Source organism: Trachemys scripta, chromosome 11 (assembly GCF_013100865.1).
Source record: "Trachemys scripta elegans isolate TJP31775 chromosome 11, CAS_Tse_1.0, whole genome shotgun sequence".
NCBI lineage: Eukaryota > Metazoa > Chordata > Testudines > Emydidae > Trachemys > Trachemys scripta.
In genome coordinates, this window is record NC_048308.1 from 8,824,589 (window position 1) to 8,851,497 (window position 26,909).

At 40.6% G+C, this 26,909-nt stretch overlaps 1 protein-coding gene across 1 annotated transcript in view; it reads left to right on the forward strand.

Moving 5' to 3' along the window:
• SLC49A4 (solute carrier family 49 member 4) overlaps window positions 1–22,507 on the forward strand; it is a 127,157-nt gene extending 104,650 nt beyond the window's left edge. The window contains exons 8-9 of the mRNA XM_034785220.1: window positions 15,680–15,862; window positions 22,082–22,507. Coding sequence (XP_034641111.1) covers window positions 15,680–15,862; window positions 22,082–22,197 — 299 coding nt within the window. The 3' untranslated portion in view covers window positions 22,198–22,507. The remainder of the gene's footprint in view (window positions 1–15,679; window positions 15,863–22,081) is intronic.
• The last annotated feature ends 4,402 nt before the right edge of the window (window positions 22,508–26,909 follow it).

Below are 26,909 nucleotides of genomic sequence, written 5' to 3' on the forward strand. Positions count from 1 at the left end.
TCCCGATCCAGGACATTTGTAGAGCGGCGGTTTGGTCATCGGTCCACACCTTCGCCGCTCACTATGCGCTTGTACAGCAGTCCAGAGACGATGCTGCATTCGGATCAGCGGTTTTGCACTCAGCGATGTCTCACTCTGACCCCACTGCCTAGATAAGGCTTGGTAGTCACCTAATTGGAATCGATATGAGCAAGCACTCGAAGAAGAAAAAACGGTTACTCACCTTTGTAACTGTTGTTCTTCGAGATGTGTTGCTCATATCCATTCCAAACCCGCCCCCATTCCCCACTGTCGGAGTAGCCGGCAAGAAGGAACTGAGGGGGCACTGGGTCGGCTGGGGTATATATCCAGCGCCATGAAGGCACCACTCCAGGGGGCTCCACAGCCGACCCACCGGGTGTTGCTAGGGTAGAAAATTCTCCGAGGATCGTGCATGCGGCGCGCGCACACCTAATTGGAATGGATATGAGCAACACATCTCGAAGAACAATAGTTACAAAGGTGAGTAACCATTTTTTTGGGAACTTAGAATTCAAAAGATTAAATAAATTATTAAAAATTAACTAAAACCTTGAACTAATTAATCCAGTGGAACCCAAACTGTGTGGCGTGCCCCCCATTCTTCATCACAGGTGAAAAAATGGACTAGCAGCTTTTACTTTTTGTGCTTGTCTGTTCCATCATTACACACCTACAGAAAGGTAACTTTGTACAAAAATTTTGTTTTCTGAATTAATGCAGTGAGCCAAACTTATCAGTCTCCTGTCCCTGCCTACATACGAGAACAAAGCAGACCACTTTCTGTAGGTGAAATTAATTACATACGCGGTGATCTAAAACAGAACTGGTATATCATTTTTTACTTACCAGCCTTTAGTTTCTTATTTTTTTTAAGAACTCAGCACACTATATAGGATCCTTGAGAAATAAAGCAGCCTCCTTATCTCTTTTTGTTTACCAACATACAGCTGCAGGACTGTAAAATGGGGGGAGGAGAGGTGAACCATTGGATTATTAAAAAAAAAAATACTTAAAATTAAACAGAACTTAAACTGGCAGCTGTGTACTTTCAAGGAAGAACTACTAATGTTAGTGCCCTCCCACAATTACTCTGTTTAAAAATGAAATTAATGAAGATTTGGAAAGGAGTTTTTGTAGGCAAATGAAAAGATATAAAGCAACATGCAAGTACACAATAACTTCTAAAATGTTACTTTTTGTGGATAGAATTGGCTCAAGAAACAGTCAGTCAGTGATTGTCAGTGTGGCTCTTTTTGTGATTGACTAATGATTGCTAGACTGCAATGTGTTTATTGGAGAGCATGTCTTCTTTGGGACACTGGTAGGCTTTTGTAATTTGCAGGTGGATTCTTGTAATTGGAATGGGACTCATGGTAAACTATCCTAATGGGTAAACTGAAAGGAACCAGGTTAATTTGAGGGGAAGGTAAAAATACAGAGAAACAGATTTAACAGCATTTCTTAATTTTGGTCTGCTTTGTATGCCACAAAGTGCATTAGTAATAATGACATTAACATAGCACTTTTCATCTTCAAAGTGCTTTACAAATATTGAATCTAACTTTGAATGAAGCATCAATGCATGAATATGATAGATCCCATCTCTTTGTGCGTGCCTCTGGTTGAATTTTTGTGGGCAAAATATGTTGGCTTACACATATCATGGATAGTGCATATATACATAGAAAATTACACAAGTGGAGGCCACATACAATCTCCAATCCTCACTGTCCACCGGTGGGCTGGGGGGAGTATCTCCATTTCACAGATGAGGAAAAAGAGGCGAAAGTTAAATGATTTTTCCAAGGTTGCAGCTATGATTATTCTATGAAATCTCAGCCCTTATTATTTTTAAAGATTCTTTTTTTTTGTTTGTTTGTTTTTTGTTTTGTTTTGTTTTGGAAAAACCTGACTGATCAGTGCCCTTACTTTTATATGGTATACTAAAGAAGGTGTCTTTAGCAACATAGTAGTCTCAGTCATCATGCTGGGGTACTGGATCAATGCTGAATCTGAGGTGAAAGATTACGACCACTGAGTCACCATCAGTACTATTTGTATCAGAATTCCAGATTCCTTTCTCCTTAAAGGGTTCTTCTGATCCTGGGCTGCAGGATTGTTGTAAATCCTTCCTCTATGATCAGGTGCATTTGTGAGGTTGTTTTTTTTTTTAAAGTCATGAGGAAGGTCACACTATTAACTTTTATAGCAGGAATTTTTGTGTCTCTGTCGCCATCTTAGTTTTTGTCTTTCTGTGCCTTGTTTCCTTCCCACTTAAAGATGTTTGGCAAGTGTTACTTTGTAACTCATGTTAAAATATATTGGAAAGCATTTTGCCACTTCTGTGTAATTCATGGACTCTCCTGGAAACTTTCCCTGAATAAGATTGTTTGGATGATTTTTGGGCTGACCATTGTTGAATATCTGGTAGAGCTAAAAGGAGCTTGATAAAATTAGAGCCCAGTCTTCCAAGATGGTGAGCACCTCCCGTGAGGTGGAAAATTACTTCAACTCGTGATAACTTCAGCAGTGTCCAGAGTAGACAGTAATGTTACTGTAGCACTTCAGTGCAATAAGCTTTCCTTTAAAAGCCTTTCTTACCTCATTCCTGTGTACAAGTACATATTTTAGGATTTGGCATGAAATCTCCTAAACCAGTGTGTAGTTAAAGGTTAGATTCTTCTTTTTAATCTGATAGTTTAGAGCTCTCTTTAAAATAGATGTATTGTTATTGCCTTCATAATAAGCAGTCCCTTAAATTTGGTTTTTATAAAGTACCCAAATAAAACTATTCCTTTCCTGTGGTAGATTTTCTGTCTAAGTTCTTTTAATGTGCACATCACTGTAGTATCTGAGCACCTTTTTGAGAAAACAAAACCTTGCCTTGAATAGCAGCACTAGCTGTAATGAGTACTGGCAAATCTTTAAAAGGGGATTTTAAGGATTTAGGCCCTAATTTATATCTGCTTACAAGATTTATTTTTCCTCTGTGGCCCAACTTCCCAATTTCTTTACTAGACAGGCATTTCTTTTTATAAGCAGCTCTTTTTTGTAAAAAAGTAATATAATATAAAATAAATGCAATATGCCTGTTTAATGTAGGTCTTTGTATATTGAATACCAGTGATACATCTTTATAAAATACATTCTTATGGATGAAAATGCACAAGCTTTTTAAAGTACTAATGTATAGTCTGCTTCATGCAGATTATTCCTAACTGTAATGATGCAATATGCTTATGACTTCTGCACTTCACAGTAAGTGGGAGAAACAGCACATTTAAATTGATTTGGTTGAACTTTTTTGTTTAATTAAAAGTTTGAGAGTATAGAATATAACTGAGCCAAAGTATAGAAGGTTGAATGCAGGCCACTGCCTAGTGGCACTTGGGCTTTGGGGAAGGATTGTGAGATGGCTATTAAATGTGGAAGCATCTCTGTGTGCTCAATCAGTGGAGCAACAGTGACATTAGAGGTCAAGGATGTCGTTTGCACTTTTTTGTGTTTGGAAGAGCACTATATATAGCTGAAACAATTTATCTTAGTATTTTTTGTAGCTATTACTGTGTAGTGCTTTACATCTTCAGGGTACTTTGGATTCATTAACTAATCTTCACAACACCACTGGGAAGCAAGTACTATCATTCCTGTATTACTGTGAGGATTTTAAGGCAGAGAGATCAAGGTCCAAAATAATTTTTGTAGAAGCTAGCATAAATGTGCAGTGGTACCTGTAGAGGAGTTCTCTGCTCCCTACACAGGTTTCTCTTCCAAGATTTGTGTGTTCACTTCCACTCCACTCCTTCCCAGAGAGCTTCAGTGGTGTCAAATTTCTTTTCCTGTGTGCCTCATATGCCCATTAGTATATACAAACATCTTTCTCATAAGCAAATAGGCCCTACACATGCAAAAACACACGCTTGATAGGTTGCAGCAACATCTTAAAACTGGTCAGATATCAGGATGGACTCATCTGATGCTGCTGGTCTGAGCAGTCAGGAGGGGAGCTGTTCCAAAAGGAAAGCCAGCTACTTGGACGAGGAAGCAAACCTCATCAATCAGAATATTATGGAGGATGAGCCAGGTACCTGGGAAGGCTACTCCCACGAGAGGAATGCTATTCAGAAGGAGAAGGTATGTGTTTAGTAGTGTCTACCAGATTCAGTGGGGTAAGTAGTCAGGAGGACTGTGGAAGCGGTTAACTGAGGCCTTGGCTACACTCGTGGATTCACAGCGCTGCCGCGGCAGCACTGTGAAGCGCAAGTGTAGTCGCGCCGCCAGCGCTGTGAGAGCTCTCTCTCGCAGCGCTGCAAGTACTCCACCTCTCCAAGGGGAATAGCTTGCAGCACTGCGAGCGAGCGTGCAGCACTGCAGGCACTGATTACACTGGCGCTTTACAGCGCTGCACTCGCTGCGCTCGGGGGGGTGTTTTTTCACACCCCTGAGCACAGCAAGTGCAGCGCTGTCAATTGCCAGTGTAGCCAAGGCCTAAGTGATGATGGGTGGCCTGTTTTTGAAAATTTAGTCCCAAGCTGTTTGGCCAACCCAACACCAGGGAATTGATGTCAGAGCTGGAGTTAAAACTCTGGAGCTCCTGGGCTTCTGCTGAGTTCACTAGACTGGTTCCTGACATGTTTAAGGGGAAGTTATTAGGTACGATTATTCTCCCTAAAGTGAAGTGGAAGAAAGAGGCCCTTAAGATCTCAGTAGAGGAACTGAGCAAATCTTTGTTGGCAATTTCAAAAGTCAGAAAATGTTTTTGGTCTAACAAAACGTGTTTTTTTTGGTGATTTTTTTTTTTTTTGACAAAATGGTCAAAATCTCAACTTTTTTATTTTAATGTTTTTGCATTTTAAAAAATAAAATAAAAGTAAATTTTACAACAAAAAGTTGGTTCATATAAAAAATGAAATGTTTCATACAGAAAACATCTAAATGAAACTTGTCAAATGTTTGGATTTCTTTTAAATGAGCAATTCGACGAAACTGACATGAATTTGTGAAACATTTTTCTGTCACCGAATCTGCATTCTTTGCCGATAAAAGATTTCAGTTGAAAAATTTCACCCACTACTGTCTAAACCAACTTTCAGTCAGCAGTATATGTAGCAATTTTATAAATCTCTAGCTAAAATAGGGAGGAAGATGGTGTTAATATATTGAAAAAAGGGGTCAATACAACATGGTTGTTTCCTGCATTTGCTTATAAAAGAGATTTCCTACAAAATTGCTTAGAGACCTTTAATATTGATATTAAAAATCAATGACTAGTTCATGTTTTCTTTAATCAGCAGTAGTTTATGTTCAGGCTGCTATTCAAAAGGCTTTTCTTCCTTTTATACAGCATGGCTTTTGCTTTCTGTTATTAGTGTGTGGGGGGGGTGGTTTAAGATATTTTCAGCAGAATTGACATGAAAGCATATTTGGAAACATATATAAGAATGATAACTGATTACAATACACCTGAAGAAAGCTTGACTTTTCTTTTAATAAATTTTAATATACATTATTTAAATTATACTAAGTTAAATTCTTCATTGAGTTCCAAAGACAGTTTTGTATACACACTTAACTCTAAAATATGTTTCCATTGTCTGCGCTAGAATAGTGATGTCAAGGCTGATTCCCCACTCTGGCACTTTGAGTGCAGAAGGTGGGGGCCCGCAAGGATTCTAAAAATTAATATTGGCCACTCCAGGCTTGTATTAAATTCCCAAGGTTACAGCTTCTTTCTGACCTTGGATGGGTAGATGCTGCCACCACCCAAGTGCAAAAAACCTGTTGGGACCCAGGAAGGCGCACTTGGGAATTCCTCCCTGTGGGGTACGCTCAAGCCCTTTCACCACCACCCCCTCCAGGGAAGAGCTGAGAAAGAAAACAAAGGAAATCAGCTGTTGCCACCAGGTAATTAAACAACATACGCACACCACTTAGGACACAAAAATTCAATCTTGTTCTTAAAAAAGGTACATTTTATTAAAAACAAAATAAGAAAAAATACATTTGGAACTTAATAACTTTCTTGAGGTCCAGCTTAAAGGTTACAAGCAAAACAAAAGCATTTGGGGGTTATCACAGAGGAGTCCACGAGCCAATAAGAAATAAAAGAAATAACCCTAATCGCATCTTCCTAGACATTCCTGATTTACTTACATATCTCGGGTTTCAGATAAGTAGTTCTAGGTATGATCTGATGATTTCCATACCTGGCTTAAAGCTTCTTATAGCATTGCTGCTATGTGTCTCCTTTATCCAGAGAACAACAGACAGACAGACAAAGGGAATTTTTTCCCCCCAATTTTAAAAAGTTCTAGCCCTCCCATTGTGATGTGAATTAAAACTTTCAGCAAGTAAGAAAACATCTCTCTACCCAAATATAGGCCATAATATTGAAGAAACAAGCACAGTGAGAGAGGCTAGAAAATTATTTATGCACAAAGGATAAAATGATAAGACAGTAATTTCTTTACCATAAATAGCATATATTTGATGTGAATAAAGCAGCATGGCCCAGTGGATGATAGAGTTGCTAGGGCCTCTGAAGAACTAGATTTTTATTCCTAGCTTTGGCATTAACCTGCTATGGGACTTTGAGCAAATTATGTCATCTCTCTGTCCCTTGTTTTTTCCTATCTGTAATATTGGAGATAAAGACACTTGCCTTCCTTAAAGTAGTTTGAGATCTATAGATGAAAAGTGCTTTGTAAAGGGTAAGTTTATTATTATGATTATCAACAATAAAAAGCAAGTACAGCAGCAAATGTGTGGCAAAGTCAGTTTGGATCTGAAGTGAGGAACATTTCAAGAATATACCTATAAATGTTAACAGATCCTAAAACTCATCAGTATAAAGTCTCCGTTATTTCATGATCTCTACTCTTTAGCTGAAGGATCACTTACCTGTTCATACAATTTTTAGCTCCTCAAAGTTTGTACTTCAGCTTTAACCACAAGTTTCACTTGCTTTTCTTTTGGGAAATGTTTGGAGCAAATCCAATTTGATCAGATTTCCAGTCACTTTCATAACTATATCAAGATCTAAGAATTTGCTAAGCACACACAGGAATGAAAATTCATCCAATTAACTACTGTATATACTCGTTCATAAGCTGAATATTTTTAGTAAAAAAGGGAAGCACCAGAGAAGAGGTTCGGCTTATGAATGGGTATAGAGAGGGAGAGGTGGGACACAGCCCCTCCCCCCAACAGAGGCAGCACAGCCAGCAGAGCCAGAAGGGAAGAGGCGGGGCCAGAGTCTCTGCTTCTGGCCACGCTGCCCTCCCCAGCCTCCGAAGCAGCTGCAGCTCTGGGGCTGGCAGGCTGCAGCCGTGCCGCTCGGCCCTGCCCCCCGAGCAGGCTGTTGTCGCGTTGCCCGGCCCGCCGGAGCAGGCTGCAGGCGTGATGCCCAGCCTGCCGTAGCAGCTCCAGCCAGGCCAGAGACATCCTCCCCTGGCCCTCCCCAGATAAGGTGGGAAGGGATGGGATGGGGAGAGTGTGGGGGTCCTGGGCTAGGGGTGGGGTCATGTGGAGGATGGTCACAGGGGTTACTCTCCTGGCCCCCAGCTTCTCCCCCCAAAAAATTTCCCCACCAGCTGCTGTCCCGGCTCATCAGGGTAAGCAGCTGGCGCGCCGGGACACTGTTTACTTAGGTTTACCTCCATGCCTGTGGACGCTCGAGGTAAACAAACCATTTTGGCCCGCCAGCGGCTTATCCTGATGGCCCGGGAGCCAAAGTTTGCTGACCCCTGAATTATAGGGTTGGCTTATGAACGGGTCATAAAAATTTTCCATTTTTACTTATCCATCTTGGGTGGGTCGGCTTAAAAACGAACTGGCTTATGGTCAAATATATACGGTATATTAATGTTATAAATGTACTTTAAAGGGAAATCCTTCCTTTTTATCTTTGCTTTCGTTAAGCAAATTACAATAAAAGTTATGTTGCTTCACAATGGGTCACACTTCTTACAGAAAAGTTAAAGCTGGCTACTTCCTTTATGGTTCTTATCCTTGCTCATGATAGGAATGAAGTTATAAGGAAGTTTTGCTGTTCTACTTTAATAAACTGATTAAAGCTGTGGCAGGATCTGATTTTAGGGCAGAATTTCTCTCATTCAATACATTTTCACAGTTCAGTAAAATTGACAAAACAGACATCTAGGTGAGGCACCAGCCTATCATCTTAGCACTTGGATTCTAGCATGATTGCCAAATTAGAAACACCTCAGATCTCTAAAGACCTGTTTAAATTCCGTGTTGAGTCCCAAGTGAAAATGAGTTTAGAGCTACCCTCCTCCTTGTTTATCCATAGAAAACCTCTACATGACTTGGCACAGTTTTTCTGCTCCTAAGAGGCCCATTACTGGAATAACCAGGGTACTGGAGGTCAGGATATATTACTCCTGAGGGAATCCTGTGTCAAAAAATTAAAAATTCTGCATCAGAAAAGTAAAAATTACGTGCACAATATTTTAAAATTCTGCAACGTTCTGCAAATATTATTTGTCAATAAATAAATGTGGCTCCAGTATGGCAGTGGGGAGCACAGGCCACTGGCTGCATTGAGGTGGGAGATCACCCTGAAGTCCCCACCTCCCCAGCTATAGGGACTCAGCAGTGAGGCTGCACCTGACCCTGACACAGTGCAAGGGCTGGGCCTGCCCCAGAAATACCTCAGGGCCCTGCTGCTCTGCGCCATGCGCATCAGGTGTGGGTAGGCAGGCTCTGCCCAGCAGGATCCAGGTGTGGGGTGAGAGATTTCCGTGTGGGGTAATCTGGGTGCGGGTGGCTCAGTGGGAGATCTGGATGCACAGAGGCGTGTTGGGGGGTTTCAGGTGCAGGGGCAATAGGACTCTGCAAAGGATCCAGGTGAAGGTGGTTGGGGATCAGTGGGGGGGGTCTGGGTGTGGGGAGATGGGGCTCAGTGGGGGGAGTCTGGGTGATGAGGGAGTGGGGCTTGATGGGGTGGGGATCCAGGTGCAGCTGGTTGGGGCTCAGTGGGGTGGAGGTCTGTGTGTGGGAGGCTCATTGGGGGGATCAGGGTTTAGGGGGGTAGAGCATGTCAGGGTGAGTGTTCAATGAGCCTGCTTAATGGGGGAACCCCCGCTGCTGCCGAGGAGACGCCGCATACCAGGCTCCTGCTTCCCCCCATGATTCCCCTATCCCCTTTTCTTCCTCATCTCATTCCCCTCCCCTCACTCGCACATTCCCTTTCTCCTGCCCTATTCCACTCCCCCTTTCATCCTCCCTGCCTCTTCCCCCCTTTCCCTCAGTTTCAATATCTTGCTACTTTGTGTTGCTGATAATACCTATGGATATAAATACTAACACTTTCTAAGAATTGGTATGTAATGCCAGTAAATAAAACAGAAAATATCATATTGCCTCTATATAAATCCATGGAGTACCCACATCTTGAAAACTGTGTGCAGATATGGTTGCGCATCTCAAAAAAAATATGTGAGAATTGGAAAAGGTTCAGAAAAGGGCAACAAAAATAATTAGGCGCATGGAACGGCTGCTATATGAGGAGAGATTAAGAAGACTGAGACTTTTCAGAGACGACTGGGGGGGGTATGATAGAGATCTGTAAAATTATGACTGGTGTGAAGAAAGTAAATAAGGAAGTGTTATTTACTCCTTCTCATAACACAAGAACTAGGGGTCACCAAATGAAATTAATAGGCACCAGGCTTAAAACAAAGAAAAGGAAGTATTTTTTCACACAGCATAGAGTCAACCTGTAGAACTCTTTGTCAGAGGATGTTGAGAAGGCCCAGGCTATAACAGGGTTCAAAAAAGAACTAGAAGAATTAATGGAGGATAGGTCCATCAGTGGCTATTAGCCAGGATGGCCAGGAATGGTATCCCTAGCCTCTTTGCCAGTAGCTGGGAATGGTTGACCAGTTGGCTCACTTGCTGATTACCTGTTCTGTTCATTCCCTCTGGGGCACCTGCCATTGGCCAGTGTCGGAAGACAGGATACTGGGCTAGATGGACCTTTGGTCTGACTCAGTATGGCCATTCTTACATTAGTATGTTAGTTAATAGCTGCTTAATATACACAGAGATCTATATAGATCCTAAAAATACCAAGTACTCTATCACAGTTGCTTTAAAAAACCCCGATTCTATTATTTCATAATGACTAGAGCTTGCTAATGTAAGTGTCTTGAGCACATGTCTTAGCACACTGCTCTTTTCCCAGTTAATTACTTTTCACAGGAAAGGGCAAGTGCTCTTCTGATATGATATATGTCATGCAGATGAAGTACAGTTCTGGTGTGTATTTTTATCCAAGCAGACATGAATTAGTTGTTTACCCTGTTTTTGGAGCAAGAGAGTGAGGAAAAAATGTTAGCTTTTGTGCTGGTACTTGCACTTGTCTACATTCTGCACCATTGATGGTAGTCAGAGTTTCTTAATTAAAAAAGCATTTAGTGTAATTTTAACATCAGTTCTTTTAAACTATAAAAGAAATCATGGGACTCTTTAATGATCATGCAGTCTGAAGTCCTGTTACGAGAAGTAAATGGACTCCATTTAATAGCTGGCACTCACTCTGCCATAGTAGCTTTGTCACCCCTTGAGCTGGTATTTTAGGTACTGTACTCACTACAGTAGGTTAAATAAAAGGCCAAACCCACTTCTGGACTACCATTTATCTGACTTCTTCCAATAAATTTTTCTTGCACTGTATATTTTATTTATGACTTTCTATGTAGTTGACCAAATTGGATTTGTTACTTTTAAACACTGAATTGATGCAGTAAAATTATTTATTATATTTACAGCACTCAGGCGTTTTAGATGCTTTATACTACCATAACATGGAAATGTTGTCATTAAAGTGTGGTTACAGTTAGAGACGTGATTATACATATATTATTGGAGGCTTCCAGATTTTTAATACTGTCATTTCCACATCCATTTTTTCTTAGTTCACAAGTTAAAAGATATATTTTCTTACTGCAAATCCTGTAAATTCATCCTGGGATCTACAACACGCCCTGTTCTTTCTGCCTTTAACATTGAGCCAGTTGCTTTGGCTTTTTAAATATTTTTTTAGATTTTAAAGTGCATGTGTTTTATAATATGTTATATTTTAAGTGTTTATGCAGTGTCCCAAGCGCTTTGTGATTGAAGAGGGTATATATAATTATGATCTATAACAAAGGCTATGTTTTAGTCACGGGTATTTTTAGTAAAAGTCATGGACAGGTCACGGGCAGTAAACAAAAATTCATGGCCCGTGACCTGTCCATGACTTCTACCGTACACCCGACTAAAACTTGGGGCACCGCGAGGGCTCTGGAGCAGGGGGTGGCCTGGGGGAGCCACTGCTGCTGGGGGAAGAAGTGGGAGGCTGATGGGGCTGGCAGGCTCCCTACCCGGCTCCACGCAGCTCCTGGAAGCAGCCGGCATGTCCCTGCGGCCCCTACCTAGATGGATTTGGAGGAGCGACAGGGGGGGGGGGGCTCCGCGTGCTGCCCCTGCCCCAAGCGCCTGCTCCGCAGCTCCCATTGGCCAGGAACTGCAGCCAATAGTAGCTGTGGGGGCAGTGCCTGCAGGCAGAGGCAGTGCGCAGAGCTGCCTGGCCACGCCTCTGCCTAGGAGCCTGTCCCCCCACCCGCAGTAAATGCCACCCAGAGCCCTCACCCCCTCCCACACCCCAAGCCCAACCCCTTGCATCAGTCCTGAGCCCCCTCCCATGCCCAAACTCCTGCTGGGGGGAAAGGGGTGTGGTGGCCTGAGACTGGCCCAGCAGTGGTCGGTGCGCCTGAGCTGCTCAGGTGGCCCCCAGGCCAGCCGCACCGGCTGCTGCAGAAGTCCCGGAAAGTCACAGAATCCATGACTTCTGTGACCTCCATGACAGACTCGCAGTCTTATCTATAACTATTTTTCACAGCAGTAAAGATTCTGAAGTCAGTACAGCTGACACTTTTTGGTATTGGGTGAACGAGGCAGAGAAGAACCCACTTTGCACTTCTATGTGGTGGTTGCCAGCATTAAAGTACTTATAATTTTCAGAGATACCAAATGATGGCATGTTGAAATACTGCAGCATTTCCCTACAGTTACTGCTGCAATGAGGGCCACGTAAGTTCCTACTTAGATAGGCCACTGGAATAGGAAAATGCAATGCTATCTACTCTGAGGCTTGGTCTACACTACCCCCCTAATTCGAACTAAGGTACGCAACTTCAGCTACGTGAATAACGTAGCTGAAGTTCGAAGTACCTTAGTTCGAATTAGTTCGAACTTACCTTGGTCCACACTCGGCAGGCAGGCTCCCCCGTCGACTCCGCGGTACTCCTCTCGGCGAGCTGGAGTACCGCAGTCGACGGCGAGCACTTCCGGGTTCGACTTATCACGTCCAGACTAGACGCGATAAGTCGAACCCAGAAGTTCGATTTCCACCCGTCGAACTACCGGGTAAGTGTAGCCAAGGCCTAATAATGAAATACACCAGTATCTTGGCTAATGCTGTGGTGATTGAGGGTAAATGTCTTTCAAGGTGACATGCTGACTCTGCATTGCTCACTGTAATATAAAAATCTGTGTTTGTCACTAAAGCAAACAAAAGTGACTTGGAAAACATACAGGATATAGATTAGTTGAATAAGAAGGTGCTATTTGGAAAATTCTGTAGACAACTCCATCCCACCTGGTGCTTATGAGAGGAGCTGAAGCTTTTTGCCTCCAAACTCAGGGACTATCTTAGTTACTTTACCATGCCATCCTTTTCTCCAGCAGAATCAGCATTAGGACCTTTTGTAATTTCATAGGAGCTCACTATAGCAAACTCATTCGGTCCTCTGCTGGAGATGTACAGCTTGTCCTGGAGCAAACCTGATTATATTAGAGCCTCCCAAGTCATGTAGCTTGTGCCTTAGTGTTCAACACTGGTGCTCACTATTCAGTTAGCAATGATTGATTTCTTTTCCATCTGAGAGTTGTTTGAGATTTAGGGCAGGTCTACATTACAAATTTACATTGGCGCAGCTGCACCACTATAGTGTGTCTGGTGAGGATGCTCTAAGCCGTCAGGAGAGAGCTCTCCCATCAGCTTAATAGCTCCACTTCAGTGAGGGGCAGTAGCAATGTAAGCGGTAGAAGCTCTCCTGCCAACATAGTGCTGTCTACACAGGAGGGCTGGGGGTCCGTGTTAAAGTTGGTATAACTATGTCACTTAAGGTGTGGATTTTTCACATCCCTGAGTGACATAGTTAGACTGAAGTAAGTGTGTAGTGTAAAACAAGCTGCACTGTAGGAACACAGTTCTCAAAGTTCATGAGAACTGGTTGGCTAAATTACAAGTATTTAAAATTTGGGGCAAAATTTCTCAAAAACTGTATGGTTAATGTATTTTCACCATCTGAAGTTCTTCCCAATAGTTACTAGTTCCTTATATATTTTCTCTTTGGAAAGTACTAGAGAATCTCACTTTAATTCTAAATAGGTGTCCATAGATTTATCCAGCTGAATTTTGGGGGGAGAAAAGACCTGTTAGTTTCTATTCTGATATTGCAGCTTTAAAAGCCACTACCAGATCCCTTTTTGCTGGTATCAAAAAAGATTAAAATAGTTAGCTACAAATTAGAAAACTGAATCATTGATGGCTGCTTATTTAACAGGGATTAAAGCAAGAGGCTGTGCTACTGGATGGAACCAGGACTTGTGCGAGAGATTTACTAACTTCAAAATATCAATGAGAGCTTGCAGCAGATTCTGTGGATATCATGGCAGCGGAATTACTCATTCAATTTCAGATACAAGAGCCTGTTGGCATCAGGATACTAAATTTTGTTCTCACTCTTTGAGAACTCTGAACTTATCTTGGAACAGTTCCTCTGACTTCCATCCTCCAGCTGGTTATAAAAGAATTTACAGGAGCTGGAAAAGCTTTTACGGTTTCTCATAGAGAGAGAGACAGTGACATCCAGGCCTTTTAAAAACATATAGAGGCCAGCCTGATCAGTCCCCTTCCAAAGTTTTGCCACTATATCATATTCCTGGCAGCTTTTTCTGTTCCCCTCCTCCCTCCTTTTCCAGGCAAAATCCCTGGAATTTGTGTTCTGCCAAAACGTGTCTGTGTTTTGGCAGAACCGCATCAAATGACTGAGCTGATGAATAGGCATTTCTACTGTATCTCCTAAGGCCTTGTTTTCTGCCTTTCATTATACCTCATATTTTGACAAATGGTGAATTTTTTTAAGCCAAGTCTCCTGCTTACTAACAACTTCTCAGCTGAGAAATTGAGCAATGGTTAATTTAAGATGAAGTACAGCTTTCTCAATTCTCCACTTTCCATGATGGATTTTTTAATGTAGTATAGTTTCAGTTTTCATATATCATCCTTCTGCTACAGCACAGGGTAAAGATACTTTAAAATTTGAAATCTTTTCCTAGCAATTGGGTGACTTTTTGCATCCCAAGGATGTTTCTTTTCATATCACCGGAGCTCTTACAGAACCGCCAAGAAATGTTCTAGACCTTTTATTTGTTCTTTTCAGTCTCAATATTTCTTCTAGCTAATTCTTTCCCTTACATATTTGCTTTTCCTTTGATAGGTCTCTTCATGTCACTGAGGCTCCAGTTCAGAAAACCGTCATTATTCAGGACTGCTCTTAAACACGACTAAGTCCCATTGAAATCAGTGCTTTCTTGATTTGGATCCTTAGAGTTACTGAATGAAAAGAAAAATGTTTTATTTCTGCATAGCTTTAGAAAATCTAGATTTCCTAGCTAAAATATCTATACTAGCATGAAACTGGAAGAAGTGTGGTGACATTAGAAGTCACAGAACAAAATACCCCAGCCAATTAAAGAAATTGCCATATTCTAATATTATGCATCCGGGTTGAAAAATAAGAGTCCTGCAATGACAAATAACCTACTCTTTCAACTAGAGCAGGCTTTCTCAAACTGGAGGTCGGGGCCCCTCAGGGGGTTGCGAGGTTATTACCTGCGGGGTCGTGAGCTGTCTGCCTCCACCCCAAACCCTGTTTTGCTTCCAGCATTTATAATGATGCTAAATATACAAAAAGTGTTTTAATTTATAAGGGGGGTTCGCACTCAGAGGCTTGCTATGTGAAAGGGGTCACCAGTACAAAAGTTTGAAAACCACTGAACAAGAGGCTAATCCTGCAGTGCCTTGGTATCTGGTAGATCATTAGTAGTATTTGTCTGGAAAGTGAAAACAAAAATTAGTTCTGACCTTTGGAACTGAGAGTCAAAATGTTAATTTCCAGTTCATTTCTGATTCAGTTAAGTAATTGTTTCTGCTCTAATTGAGTATAAAACAGTTATTGTTCACTTTGGAGGTAACTCAACTTAGATGTCTCTTTGCATAAATATTTTTTCCAATGTTTTCTGTTTTCTGATATTTGGCAAATATACTCCAAATCACTCAGTGTATCTTCAGGAATTCAGTTGGTATTCAAATAAAAATTGCTGAAATGATCAAACCAAAAATAAATGCTGACTGCTAACAGAGAGACATTATACACTATATGATGCACAGAGGTAAAAATAGGTCTGATTCTCCTTTGTCTTCCAGTTACTTAAGCATTAATATCCTGGGCATCTTTTGTTTGAAATATGATAGCAAAATGCTACTATGAAACTAACCCACTGTTTTTGTTTTTTGTTGTAGCTACACTATACACATCCTGTATCTTGCTCGGAGTATTCCTGAATAGTAGCATACCTATATTCTTTGAGCTTTTTGTGGAGACGGTCTACCCTGTTCCAGAAGGAATTACGTGTGGTGTTGTCACCTTTTTGAGTAACATGTTTATGGGAGTGCTTTTGTTTTTTCTCACATTTTACCATACAGGTAAGAAATATGAGCTATTTACTAAATGTAATTCTCTGTGAAGACATTCTATAAGGGGTCTATTTTGGCACCAGTGGGAGGAGGATTTACATACCAAACTCCCATTAATGCTAATTCTGTGCATAAATCTCCTGCACATCAGTGGGAGAAAAGGCCTGTAATTGTTTGTCTTTACATGCATGCCAATCGAAGAATGAAATCCTTTAGTTAGAAAACAGATATCCAGACTTTGCATAGAACTCACCGCAGCAGGAAGCTATTGAGATAAACATGATGGCTGGATTTTTACAAAGAACTGGATAATGTTCTGGCCATTAATAACATTTGTAGCTATGCTAGATAAAATAACAATAAACCTAATCCAATCTCATGCTTCAGGGTATAAACTGCTCGCCGGTGGTGGGCAGAAAAGAATTTCCCCTCCGTTCCCGCAATGTTTATCATTGAACACCTGGTTGGGTGAATTATTGATGGTGGGAGAGAGTTACCTTCACAAGATATTAGCCACTGCTCTGAGTCAGAATACGGCAATAGATGATGTGTAGTGGTCTAATATGTTAAGGTAGTCCGTTGTGTTGATATTTCCAACAAATGCTTTATAGATCCTTTATTATTTTCATCTCTTGTGTATTATTTATTTGCTCACATAATGTGTCCTTGTAATTTTGAGTGGTATATCTTGCAGGTTATATTTGCATTTAGATACGAGTTACTCTGGTAACAATATGAAAATCTAGATAAGTTTAGAATAAAACCCTGCAACCTCACTAATTCTTCTTTTTAAAGTTACAAATTGCTATTTTTATATGTAGAAATCAGCAAGGTTAATTTTTCTTTCTTGGTACAAGAAGAATACTTTCAACCAAAATGTTTGTAGTTTACTTTGTAAATATAAAACCTTATATGAATTCTAAGTTTAATTGTCAAGACATCTCTTAATTAAAATGTTCCCAGCCAAGAGGAAAGTGGTAAACTTCACAGTAAACTGTATTTTGAAATTAAAAATATTAAATTATTGGCCAGAATCAGATGTCTCAGCATAGTCTCTGGTTTTCTACCTACAATTAATTGTGAAAAGGAATAACTATACATTCATTCTACCTTCTAACTATTATTTTGTAGGTGCAAGCTGATAGAAATTTAAACTATCATTTGTAGCCTGGAAATTAAAAGACAGTTTTTCAAACATGGGACTGTATCTACCAGTTAAAAGTAATTTGATGTTTGTTTAGGAAACTTTTTTCAAATTGCAATGATTTAATCAAATCTATATTGAGAATAGTAGTGGATGTGAACTGATTTAACACAAATACGATTGTTTCCAATATTCACAAATGAGTTGGCAAGATGAAAGAAAACAAATTTGAAATATTTTCAGTGTACTTCTAAATGAGAGTGAAAGTCCAGTGTTATGAATTCATTTTCCATTGAGTGTTAGGATATAGTACATTGTACCAAATCAATGGGTCTGAGGTCATTTTACTAAAAATAATTATTATAGTATTCTACAGTAATACCTCAAAACATGGCAGTAACATGTTGGATAAATCACAGGTTTGGACCATTATTTAGAATATTCTAGTACTTTTTTCCATAAAGAATGTCAATAAATACACGTGAATGTAAACATGGAAAAAAGCATAAGCTGTAGTCTTTTTTGCCAAAGGAAGAAGCAGTGAGTTACACTGTCCTCTTCAAGATAATGCATTCTCAATGATGCAGTGTCTCAAATTATTAAAAGTGTGATAATTTATCTGATCTCTAAGGGTTGATCAATGTCCATTTGATTAAATTACTGGCTATGTTACCAAAACAAAAATCCATTGAAAATGGAAAATGATTTTGTAATAAAAATGCTTCCTTTTTAAAATCAGTCTTTTCTCCTTTGATTTTCATACATCTTTTACTATAATTCCAACTGAAGTGCACTAGAATTCTAGGCCTCTCTGTCTCACTTTCAAATCATATGATCAGTCACTAGTTTTCATTCTGATGTCTCCCCTCTCCTCATATTCTGATATTAGTGTCCCAATTATCAAGGCTATTGGGGAGCCAGTCCTTAGAGTTTTCTAGTAGACTGAAGATTCTGATCCAGATTATTAGAATGTGAGATTTAAGACTTTAGAATCCCTTATCTAACTTCTTAGCACTGTATTCTAGTATCAAAAGCCCAGTCTCTGCATATTGTTTAATGTTTTCTTCAGTGTTCTATTTTTTTTAAACTTTGGACTTTTTATGATGTGTTAGCATGAATTGACTAGTGCTCTACTGATTTTTTGTAGTACAAAAAGAGAAAGTTTAAAATAGGTCATAAAATTCTCAGCCTTTTTAGATGTTTGGTTTAGATTATATTCAGTCTAGTTAAGCACAAGTATAGTTTTCTGAGGAAAATGTTAGAGAGGCATGTTTCTGATAACTTCTGGGCATACAGCAGTTCTACTTAAACCAGCGAAGAGTTTTACTGGGGCACGTCTAAGTTTACTACAATAATAGAGACAGGGTTTTTAGGGGGTGGGGTTTGTACTGCCATTTTCTGGGGTTTGGTTTCTCGAGCTTTCTGATGTTGTGTTTTTGAATTCCAGAACACACATTGTGCTTTACCTTTAGCCATATGAATTATGGATTAAACTAAGCAGCATTGCTGGAGCCTTTAATATGATTGCTAAACCTTAAGAGAGCATTTAGAATTCTGTAGAAATATTGAATGAGGCAAAAGACCATCTCCAGTAAAACTGATGCTTCTTCAGTAACTTATGTCAGAGACAAAATACTAAAACAAAAGGAATTGCTATGCCTTTGCTTTCTGATTAAAATGGCTAAACTAATAATTAAATATTGATCAATGGGGAGGATTCTTCAAACCTACAAGACACACGCTCTTAAGAGCTCTTACCCATTACATTTAATGGTTACAAAGAGGTCTCTTGAGAGTTTGTTCTGGGACCTTTATAACTTGGATAGTTTTACTGCAGAAAAGTTTCTGTTGAGAAACTATCTTTCCATGTCCAAACTGTATAGCTGAACTAATGCATAATCAAAGTGCTGTTTATTATCCTTTTCATATTTTAGCCAGTAGAAATCTAAGGGCTTGGGTACACTAACAACCAGACCATGGCATGATAGGGTGTGAAACTATCCAGCTCTAGCTGGGTATATCCTGCCATGTGTTAACAGTTTGCTAGAGCACTTTGAGCTAGTTCTGTTTCAGAGAGGACTAGATCAAAGTGCTCTAATTAATGGTTAACGTGTCACCATGGTGTATGTGAATAGTTAGACTATGGCAGTTTTCCATGGTGTATGTAATCGTTTGTGTAGACAAGTCCTACGAAACAATAAGACTGCTATTTAAGGTTGATTTTCTTTTCCCTACTGTCATCACTGAAAAAGTTTGCAGATGACTCAAAAATTGTGGGAGTGGCAAATAATGAAGAGGACAGAGATCACTGATTCAGAGCAATCTGGATCACTTGGTAAACTGGGCGGAAGCAAATATGTGTTGTAATATGACTAAATGTAAACGTATACATCTAGGAACAAAGAATGTAGGCCATACTTGGAGGGATGGGGGGGGGTCTCTGTTCTAGGAAGCAGTGACTCTCAAAAAAGATATGATGGATCATGTCATGGTGGATAAGCTGAACATGAGCTCCCAGTGTGATGTGGCCCAGAGAGCAAATGCGATCTTGGGCTGTACAAACAAGAGAATCTTTAGTAGGAGTAGAGAGGTTATTTTAACTCTGTATTTGGCACTGCTGTGACCACTGCTGGAGTACTGTGTCCAGTTCTGGTTTCCACAGTTCAAGAAAGATGTTGATAAATTGGAGAGGGTTCAGAGGAGAGCCATGAGAATGATTAAAGGATTAGAAAACATGCTTTATAGCGATAAACTCAAGGAGCTCAATCCATTTAGCTTAACAAGGAGAAGGTTATGAGGTGACTTGATTACAGTCTATAAGTATCTACATGGGGAACAAATATTTAATAATGGACTCTTCAGTGTAGCAGAGAAAAGCATAACATGATCCAATGGCTGGAAGTTAAAGCCACACAAATTCAGACTGGAAATAAGGCATACATTTTTAACAGTGAGAGTAATTAACCATTGGAACAATTTACCAAGGGTCATAGTGAATTCTCCATCACTGACTGTTTTTAAATCAATATTGGTTCTTTGAGTGATGGTCCCTATAGTATTCCACTCAGGGTTATACGCATGCACTCGGAGCCAGAGCTTTTCAAAATCCACTGGTCCACAGGTGCCCTTGCTCCACCTCGTGGTTTCGACTGAAGTGATAAAGGGTCAGGCAGTCCGACCACGGCCTCAGTTCCTTCTCACCACCGCATGGTCGGACTCAGAGACTCTTGTCTCTTTCCTAATTTCAGGAGAAAAGACTGTTTTATTCTTGTATAGTTAGTGTTTTGTTATTTTTGTAATAGTTTTAGTGGTAGTTTAGGATTTTAAGGATTTGGGGATGCTGTTTTTGCCGGTTTCCTGCCCTCTTCCCCATCAGCACCCACACCTGGGTACTGGATTATGTCGAAGATGCCAGGGTTCAAGATCTGCACTTCCTGCCCTTGCTCATTTCCCATCAGTGACTAGCACCAACACTGCCTTTGCTGCTTGGCGAAGCCCATGTCGCATCCAGGTGCAGTATCTGTCTCTCCTTCCTGCCCATACGCAGGAAGGCCGGGCTCTCCATCTCAAGAAACACCTCACAGCTGTCGCCATGAGGCCGCGGTTGGATCCAGGCTGGGGAACCCCTCTCTCCCTGTATATTGACCTGAGTATCAAGGAGCGCACCTCCTACTGTGGCATTCCAGTCCGGTTCCGCTGGTACCAGCACCTCGGACCCCGTGCCGGGGCCTAGCCGTGAGGCAAGGAAACGTGCATAAGCATGACAGTAAGTCTTCCTCAAGACCCATGAAGGATGCTGCATTCTCCATGGGTTCTAACCATGGAGAAGTGGCGCATTCCATGGCATGTAAACGCAACAAAAAGTCACATAGAACCTTGGATCCTCTGATCCCAGTTACCGAACTGCATACCCCTTCCGGATCGATACTCCCAAAGTCATGGGAATCATTGGTTCAGAGGCAATCCTCCATTCTGGCCCTGGTTCTGGCCCCGGCTTTGTCTGTGGAGTGCATGCCACTGAAACTAGGGAAGCTCAAGTTAGCTCTTGGTCCTCATGAGCTGTTTGACATAGATGAGGTGAGGTCCCACATCTCCTGGTGCATCACCTCATCAGAGACCCCACTCCCCAGCTTTGGACTTGCTGCCTTCGGGTCATGTTCCTGAGCATTCTCCTGAGACTCACTTGGCTCCAACTGACATATGTAGGGCAGCCACATGGAGTTCAGCACATATCTTTTCTACCCATTATGCCCTAGTGCAAGACTCCACGATGCGTGCCTCATTCGGTGCGGCTGTTCTCCGTTCCACAATGCCATCTTCTTCCTTGCACCCTCCCAACTAGATACTGCTTGTCAGTCACCCTCAGTGGAATACAATAGGGACCTTCACTCGAAGAAGAAGCGAACTTCCAGTTACCTGTAACTGGAGGTTCTTTGAGGTGTGTTGTCCCTGTCTGTATTCCAATCCTGCCCTCCTTCCCCTCTGCTGGGGATCTATTCGATTTGCAGTGGAAAAGGAACTGAAGGTGCAATCAGTGTGCCCCACCCTTTATCACGTTGGTCAAAACCATGAGGCAGAGCAAGGGCGCATGCGCAGACCAATGGACACTACTACTTTGAAACTCTCCAGCTCCGGGTGCATGGCCCATGCGTATAACTCTCAGTGGAATACAGATAGGAACTACACATCTCAAAGAACCTCCATGTACAAGTAAGTAACCTCCTCATATTTTTCTAAAAGTTCTGTTCTAGGAGTTATTTTGGGGAAGTTCTGTGGCTTATGTTATACCGCAGGTCTGACTAGATGATCATAATGGTGTCTTTTGGCCTTAGAATCTATGAAAGGTGAATTAATAAGTTATTAAATTAACGGTATTGAGGTTTTAAAAAAAGAAATCCATAACATCTCATAAAATATTTCATCCACCTGTCAATCCCATGCATTGTTACTGTTTTGCTATTAGAGCAGAGCTAGCTCAAAGCCATCAGTTAAACTTTTAGTTTCCAGTATTTAAGTCCTGATTGCTTTGACGGTGGAGATGTTATATGAACTTCTGAAACTGCATTTTTTGTTTTGTTTTACAGAGTTGTCCTGGTTCAACTGGTGCCTCCCAGGATCATGTTTGCTCAGCCTACTCCTTATTCTTTGCTTCAGGGAATCCTATGATAGACTTTATCTTGATGTCGTTGTCTCAGTTTAATAGCACAGAACTGACAGAGTTTTGAGAGAGACTGGAAATCGATATGGCATTCTGCAAATTGCTTGGAATTGCACAGTTGTATGGCGGAAAAAGCAAAGAAACTACAAAATTTTTAATGTGGTTTTACCAGACTAAGAAGATATTTTTTTAAAACATCTCTTGACTTGATCTTTATTACTGACTTGAGAAACAGTGTGGTACTTCAGTTGGGAATAAGAGTATCCTAAAATACACAAGTGGACTATATCTGATGTGTATATTCTAAAGTCAGAACTGTGATATGTTATTTAAAAAACAATACTTGTAGCTATTAAGTGTACAGATTTTCTGTGCCAATTCAAACCACTTAAAGAGATGCCAAGGTACCAGTAATCTTTCCATCTTCTATCAGAATACGAATAGTGAATAACCTTTTTTTAAAAAAAATCTATAACTTAAATAGGTAACACATTTAAATATTAAAAGGCCAGCAAACACATAAGCTAAAATGATATGGTTTTGCTGCACTACATTATGTTCTAATAAAGCCATTTCTGGTAAGACTTTGGTACCTGAGTTTTCAACCATATTGACTAATCTTAGCAGTCCTTGCACTGTTGTTAGAAATCTTTAACTTTCACTCCAGAACAAGTGTGCACTGAATGATGAGTGCAGTTTTAGTTACACAGTAGTTGCCACTAAAAGTCACCTTAGCTGACAGTAGCACTGAAATTCTGCAGTTTTTCCATATGCTTAGAATAGGAAAGAACAATGGTATCTCAGATGTCTCTGTTGATAAATGTTGATGATGTAATGGCCACCACTATACTTCTCTTTCATCTCCAGTGAATACTGTGAACCCCAATTTCATGCCACTAAATAATGTAGGTGTGTAGGGCCGAATCCCCAGTAAGGTTAGTTTTAGTAGGTTTTGTAGTGCATGTGTGTTTTTAAGATTAGTTTACAATTATGGATACTAAGTAATGTTTTTTAAATATCCAGTTCTTTAAAAGTGGCATTTTTCTGAAATGTCTTTGGACTTTGTGAGGTGCCCTTGTTAGCAGCGAAATGACACATCATGTGGAATATTTTGTTTCGTGAGTCCATGAATTTTGAAATAACCTGGGAAGTACTGTGCCAAGCAGAAAATTGTGGTCAGTCTGGCCCTTACTAGAACAGAGATACTTAAGAGACTTTGAGTAGTTTTTTAACACAATTTTAAACTGATTAGTAATTTCTGAATTATTATAATTCATTTCAAAAATATTTACGGCATTTCCATTCTGAGTATGTTCCTGTACTCTGTGTAATGTGTGTGTGTGTGCACATGTATATATGTACAGATGTATGTGTGTGTGTGTAATATTTATATGTTGTATATAATTATATAATATATAAATATTGTATGTAGAGTGTGTTTATAGGTTTATTTAAAAATTGTGTCTTTGGATGGTGGTATGCCACTGTTTGAACTTAAGCTATAATTTCAGTGAATGAAGTTGCACGCATATACCAACTGTGACATGAGTTTTATTTCACTGGGTGAATGTCTTTTCTTAATGTAGCTATTTGATATAGAGGGATATATACATGTTTGAGGGTGTTGGCATGTGATGTTCTGCTTCAGTGAGAAATCTGAATCAAACGCACTCCACTCCTGTGAGGGGCTCTGCTCTGCCACTCCTGAGTAATACAGCCACTGTAACTCAAAAAAATAAAAGCTGAACTGTGCACTACCCTTCAGCTATGTATCCATTTGTTCTGTCTGTTCTCTGTAGAGAGCGAATATTTTATTGACATTTTAAATTCAAAATTGTATTCATGCAGTAAAATGAAATCAGTTATTTCACATCATCTGCTTTTATTGTTTTCAGTGAAATGGGCATATTTACCATAGCAAGTATGGGATGTTGTGATCTTGTTTATTGGCTACATCAGCTATTACAAGATCAGAGTTATTCCTTGAAAGGCACTAGTCAGACAGTGGAGCTATCTGTATTGAGATATCCCAAATAAATTTAATCAGCATGTTCAAGCTGCTGAAGAAAACTGGCAAAGTACAGTGGGACATATCCTTTTACTGTCTTCACCAGCTGATTGGTACAAAGGTGTTAACCATCCAGCTTTCTTAGTTATGTTCTACTATATTTAGCAAAAGCCACCACTTTACAGTCCTTACTCAACCAGCATTCCCATTTGAGCCTGATGGAGCTTTTGCCTGAGGAAGAACTACAGGAGCAGATCCCAATTATATAAAGAAGTTCTCCCATAGGTAAGAGTCTGCTGCTATGATAAATAGAAATGAATTTTCAGACTTGAGGACTTCATCAGATCAACATATCTTTGGGTGGCAGGTGGGGGAGAATGTGTTGAAGGACAGAGGATGGGGGAAATATAAAATATTGTGGCTTTGTTAGAGTTAGAATGCACTTTGACATGATCTTTAAAATAGCTCAATCTTCATTTGACTACACAAAAAGCATTCTCCCCCACTGAATCCAAGCCAGCAGCCCTTACTCAGGTAGAAATCCAGCCGAAGCCAATGAGAGTTTGCCTGACTAACGATTACCAGAGCAGGCTACCTGTTAGTATTTTTGAGTTTGTAAAGGTAAAAGTTATCTTGGTTAATCAGGTCTCACCGAAAGAGACAATGGGAGGGGTTTAAATATTGCTTATATATTAATATTGAGTAGTCCCAGAAAAGATTCAGAAATGAAATATAAAATATTTCATATTTATTATTTAGCAGTAAAAAAGCACATCAGTTTTTGGAAGAGCAACTTAGTTTTAATTGTCCCTCTAACTTTCAGTGAGTACTGACATTGATTGATATCAAACACTTCTGACCATAACTGTAATTGATTTTAACAGGAAAATACTCTGAGAAAAGACAATATTCCCTGTCCCCTCTTGACTCTGAGTTACTTCCTGTAGAAATCCAGAAGAGCAATTTTTCCTAGCCCTGATATGTGCAAAGCCACTAGAATATGGACAGTCATGCTGCATTTTGTGTTATAGACTCATAGAATATCAGGGTTGGAAGGGACCTCAAGAGGTCATCTAGTCCAACCCCCTGCTCAAAGCAGGACCAATTCCCAACTAAATCATCCCAGCCAGGGCTTTGTCAAGCCGGGCCTTAAAAACCTCCAAGGAAGAAACCTCCACCACCTCCCTAGGTAACACATTCCAGTGCTTCACCACCCTCCTAGTGAAATAGTGTTTCCTAATATCCAATCTCGACCTCCCCCCCTGCAACTTGAGACCATTGCTCCTTGTTCTGTCATCTGCCACCACTGAGAACAGCTGAGCTCCATCCTCTTTGGAACCCCCCTTCAGGTAGTTGAAGGCTGCTATCAAATGCCCCCTCATTCTTCTCTTCTGGAGACTAAACAATCCCAGTTCCCTCAGCCTCTCCTCATAAGTCATGTGCTCCAGACCCCTAATCATTTTTGTTGCCCTCCACTGGACTCTTTCCAATTTTTCCACATCCTTCTTGTAGTGTGGGGCCCAAAACTGGACACAGTATTCTAGATGAGGCCTCACCAATGTCGAATAAAGGGGAACGATCACGTTCCTCGATCTGCTGACAATGCCCCTACTTATACAGCCCAAAATGCTGTTAGCCTTCTTGGCAACAAGAGCACGCTGTTGACTCATATCCAGCTTCTCGTCCACTGTGACCCCTAGGTCTTTTTCTGCAGAACTGCTACCTAGCCATTCGGTCCCTAGTCTGTAGCAGTGCATGGGATTCTTCCGTCCTAAGTGCAGGATTCTGCACTTGTCCTTGTTGAACCTCATCAGGTTTTTTTTGGCCCAATCCTCTAATTTGTCTAGGTCCTTCTGTATCCTATCCCTACCCTCCAGCGTATCTACCACTCCTCCCAGTTTAGTGTCATCTGCAAACTTGCTGAGAGTGCAGTCCACACCATCCTCCAGATCATTAATAAAGATATTAAACAAAACCGGCCCCAGGACCGACCCTTGGGGCACTCCGCTTGAAACCGGCTGCCAACTAGACATGGAGCCATTGCTCACTACCCGTTGAGCCCGGCCATCTAGCCAGCTTTCTATCCACCTTACAGTCCATAAGGCTGTGCAGTTCCCCTTCCTCTCTTGTAATAGATCTTTGTTTTAAATCACTAGTTACGTTCTAGGCTGCTCCTCAGTTTTTCACTTGGCTCCATAATAACTGTAAATTCAACTTCCAGCTATGCTGCTTTTTTCGTTTGGCTGGCTCCTGAGCTGTACTATTTCTCTTGCTGCTAATGAGGTAGGTAAGATTTAGAAGGATTGGCCTTCACTTCCATCCCTATTTTCTGTCTCTCTTCACTTCCCTCCTCATCCCATCCCTCACCACTTCCTCCCTCTTGTTTCCCTTCTCCTTCCTTTATGGCCTTTTCTCTCTTAAATGTGTGTCCATACAAGTACCATGGAAGCAGAGCTTTCTGAATTCCCAGTTCAGTTCTAAAGAAAAGGGTTGGCCAGGCATCTATGCGATATTCAAAGAAAATCACTGAACATAAAGTGCAGAATCCAAGGATTTTAGGTACTGTAATATACTGTACTGGATATAGCGCATATACAGATACAAACTATATATGTAGTTCCTGTATCCATAGAATATGAAGGAGGAAATTGTGTAATACTGTATTTAATGTACACTGGTATATGCTACAGCTGAGATTTTCAAAGCCATCTAAGGAATTTAAAAAGAATGGATATTGGGGGTCCTA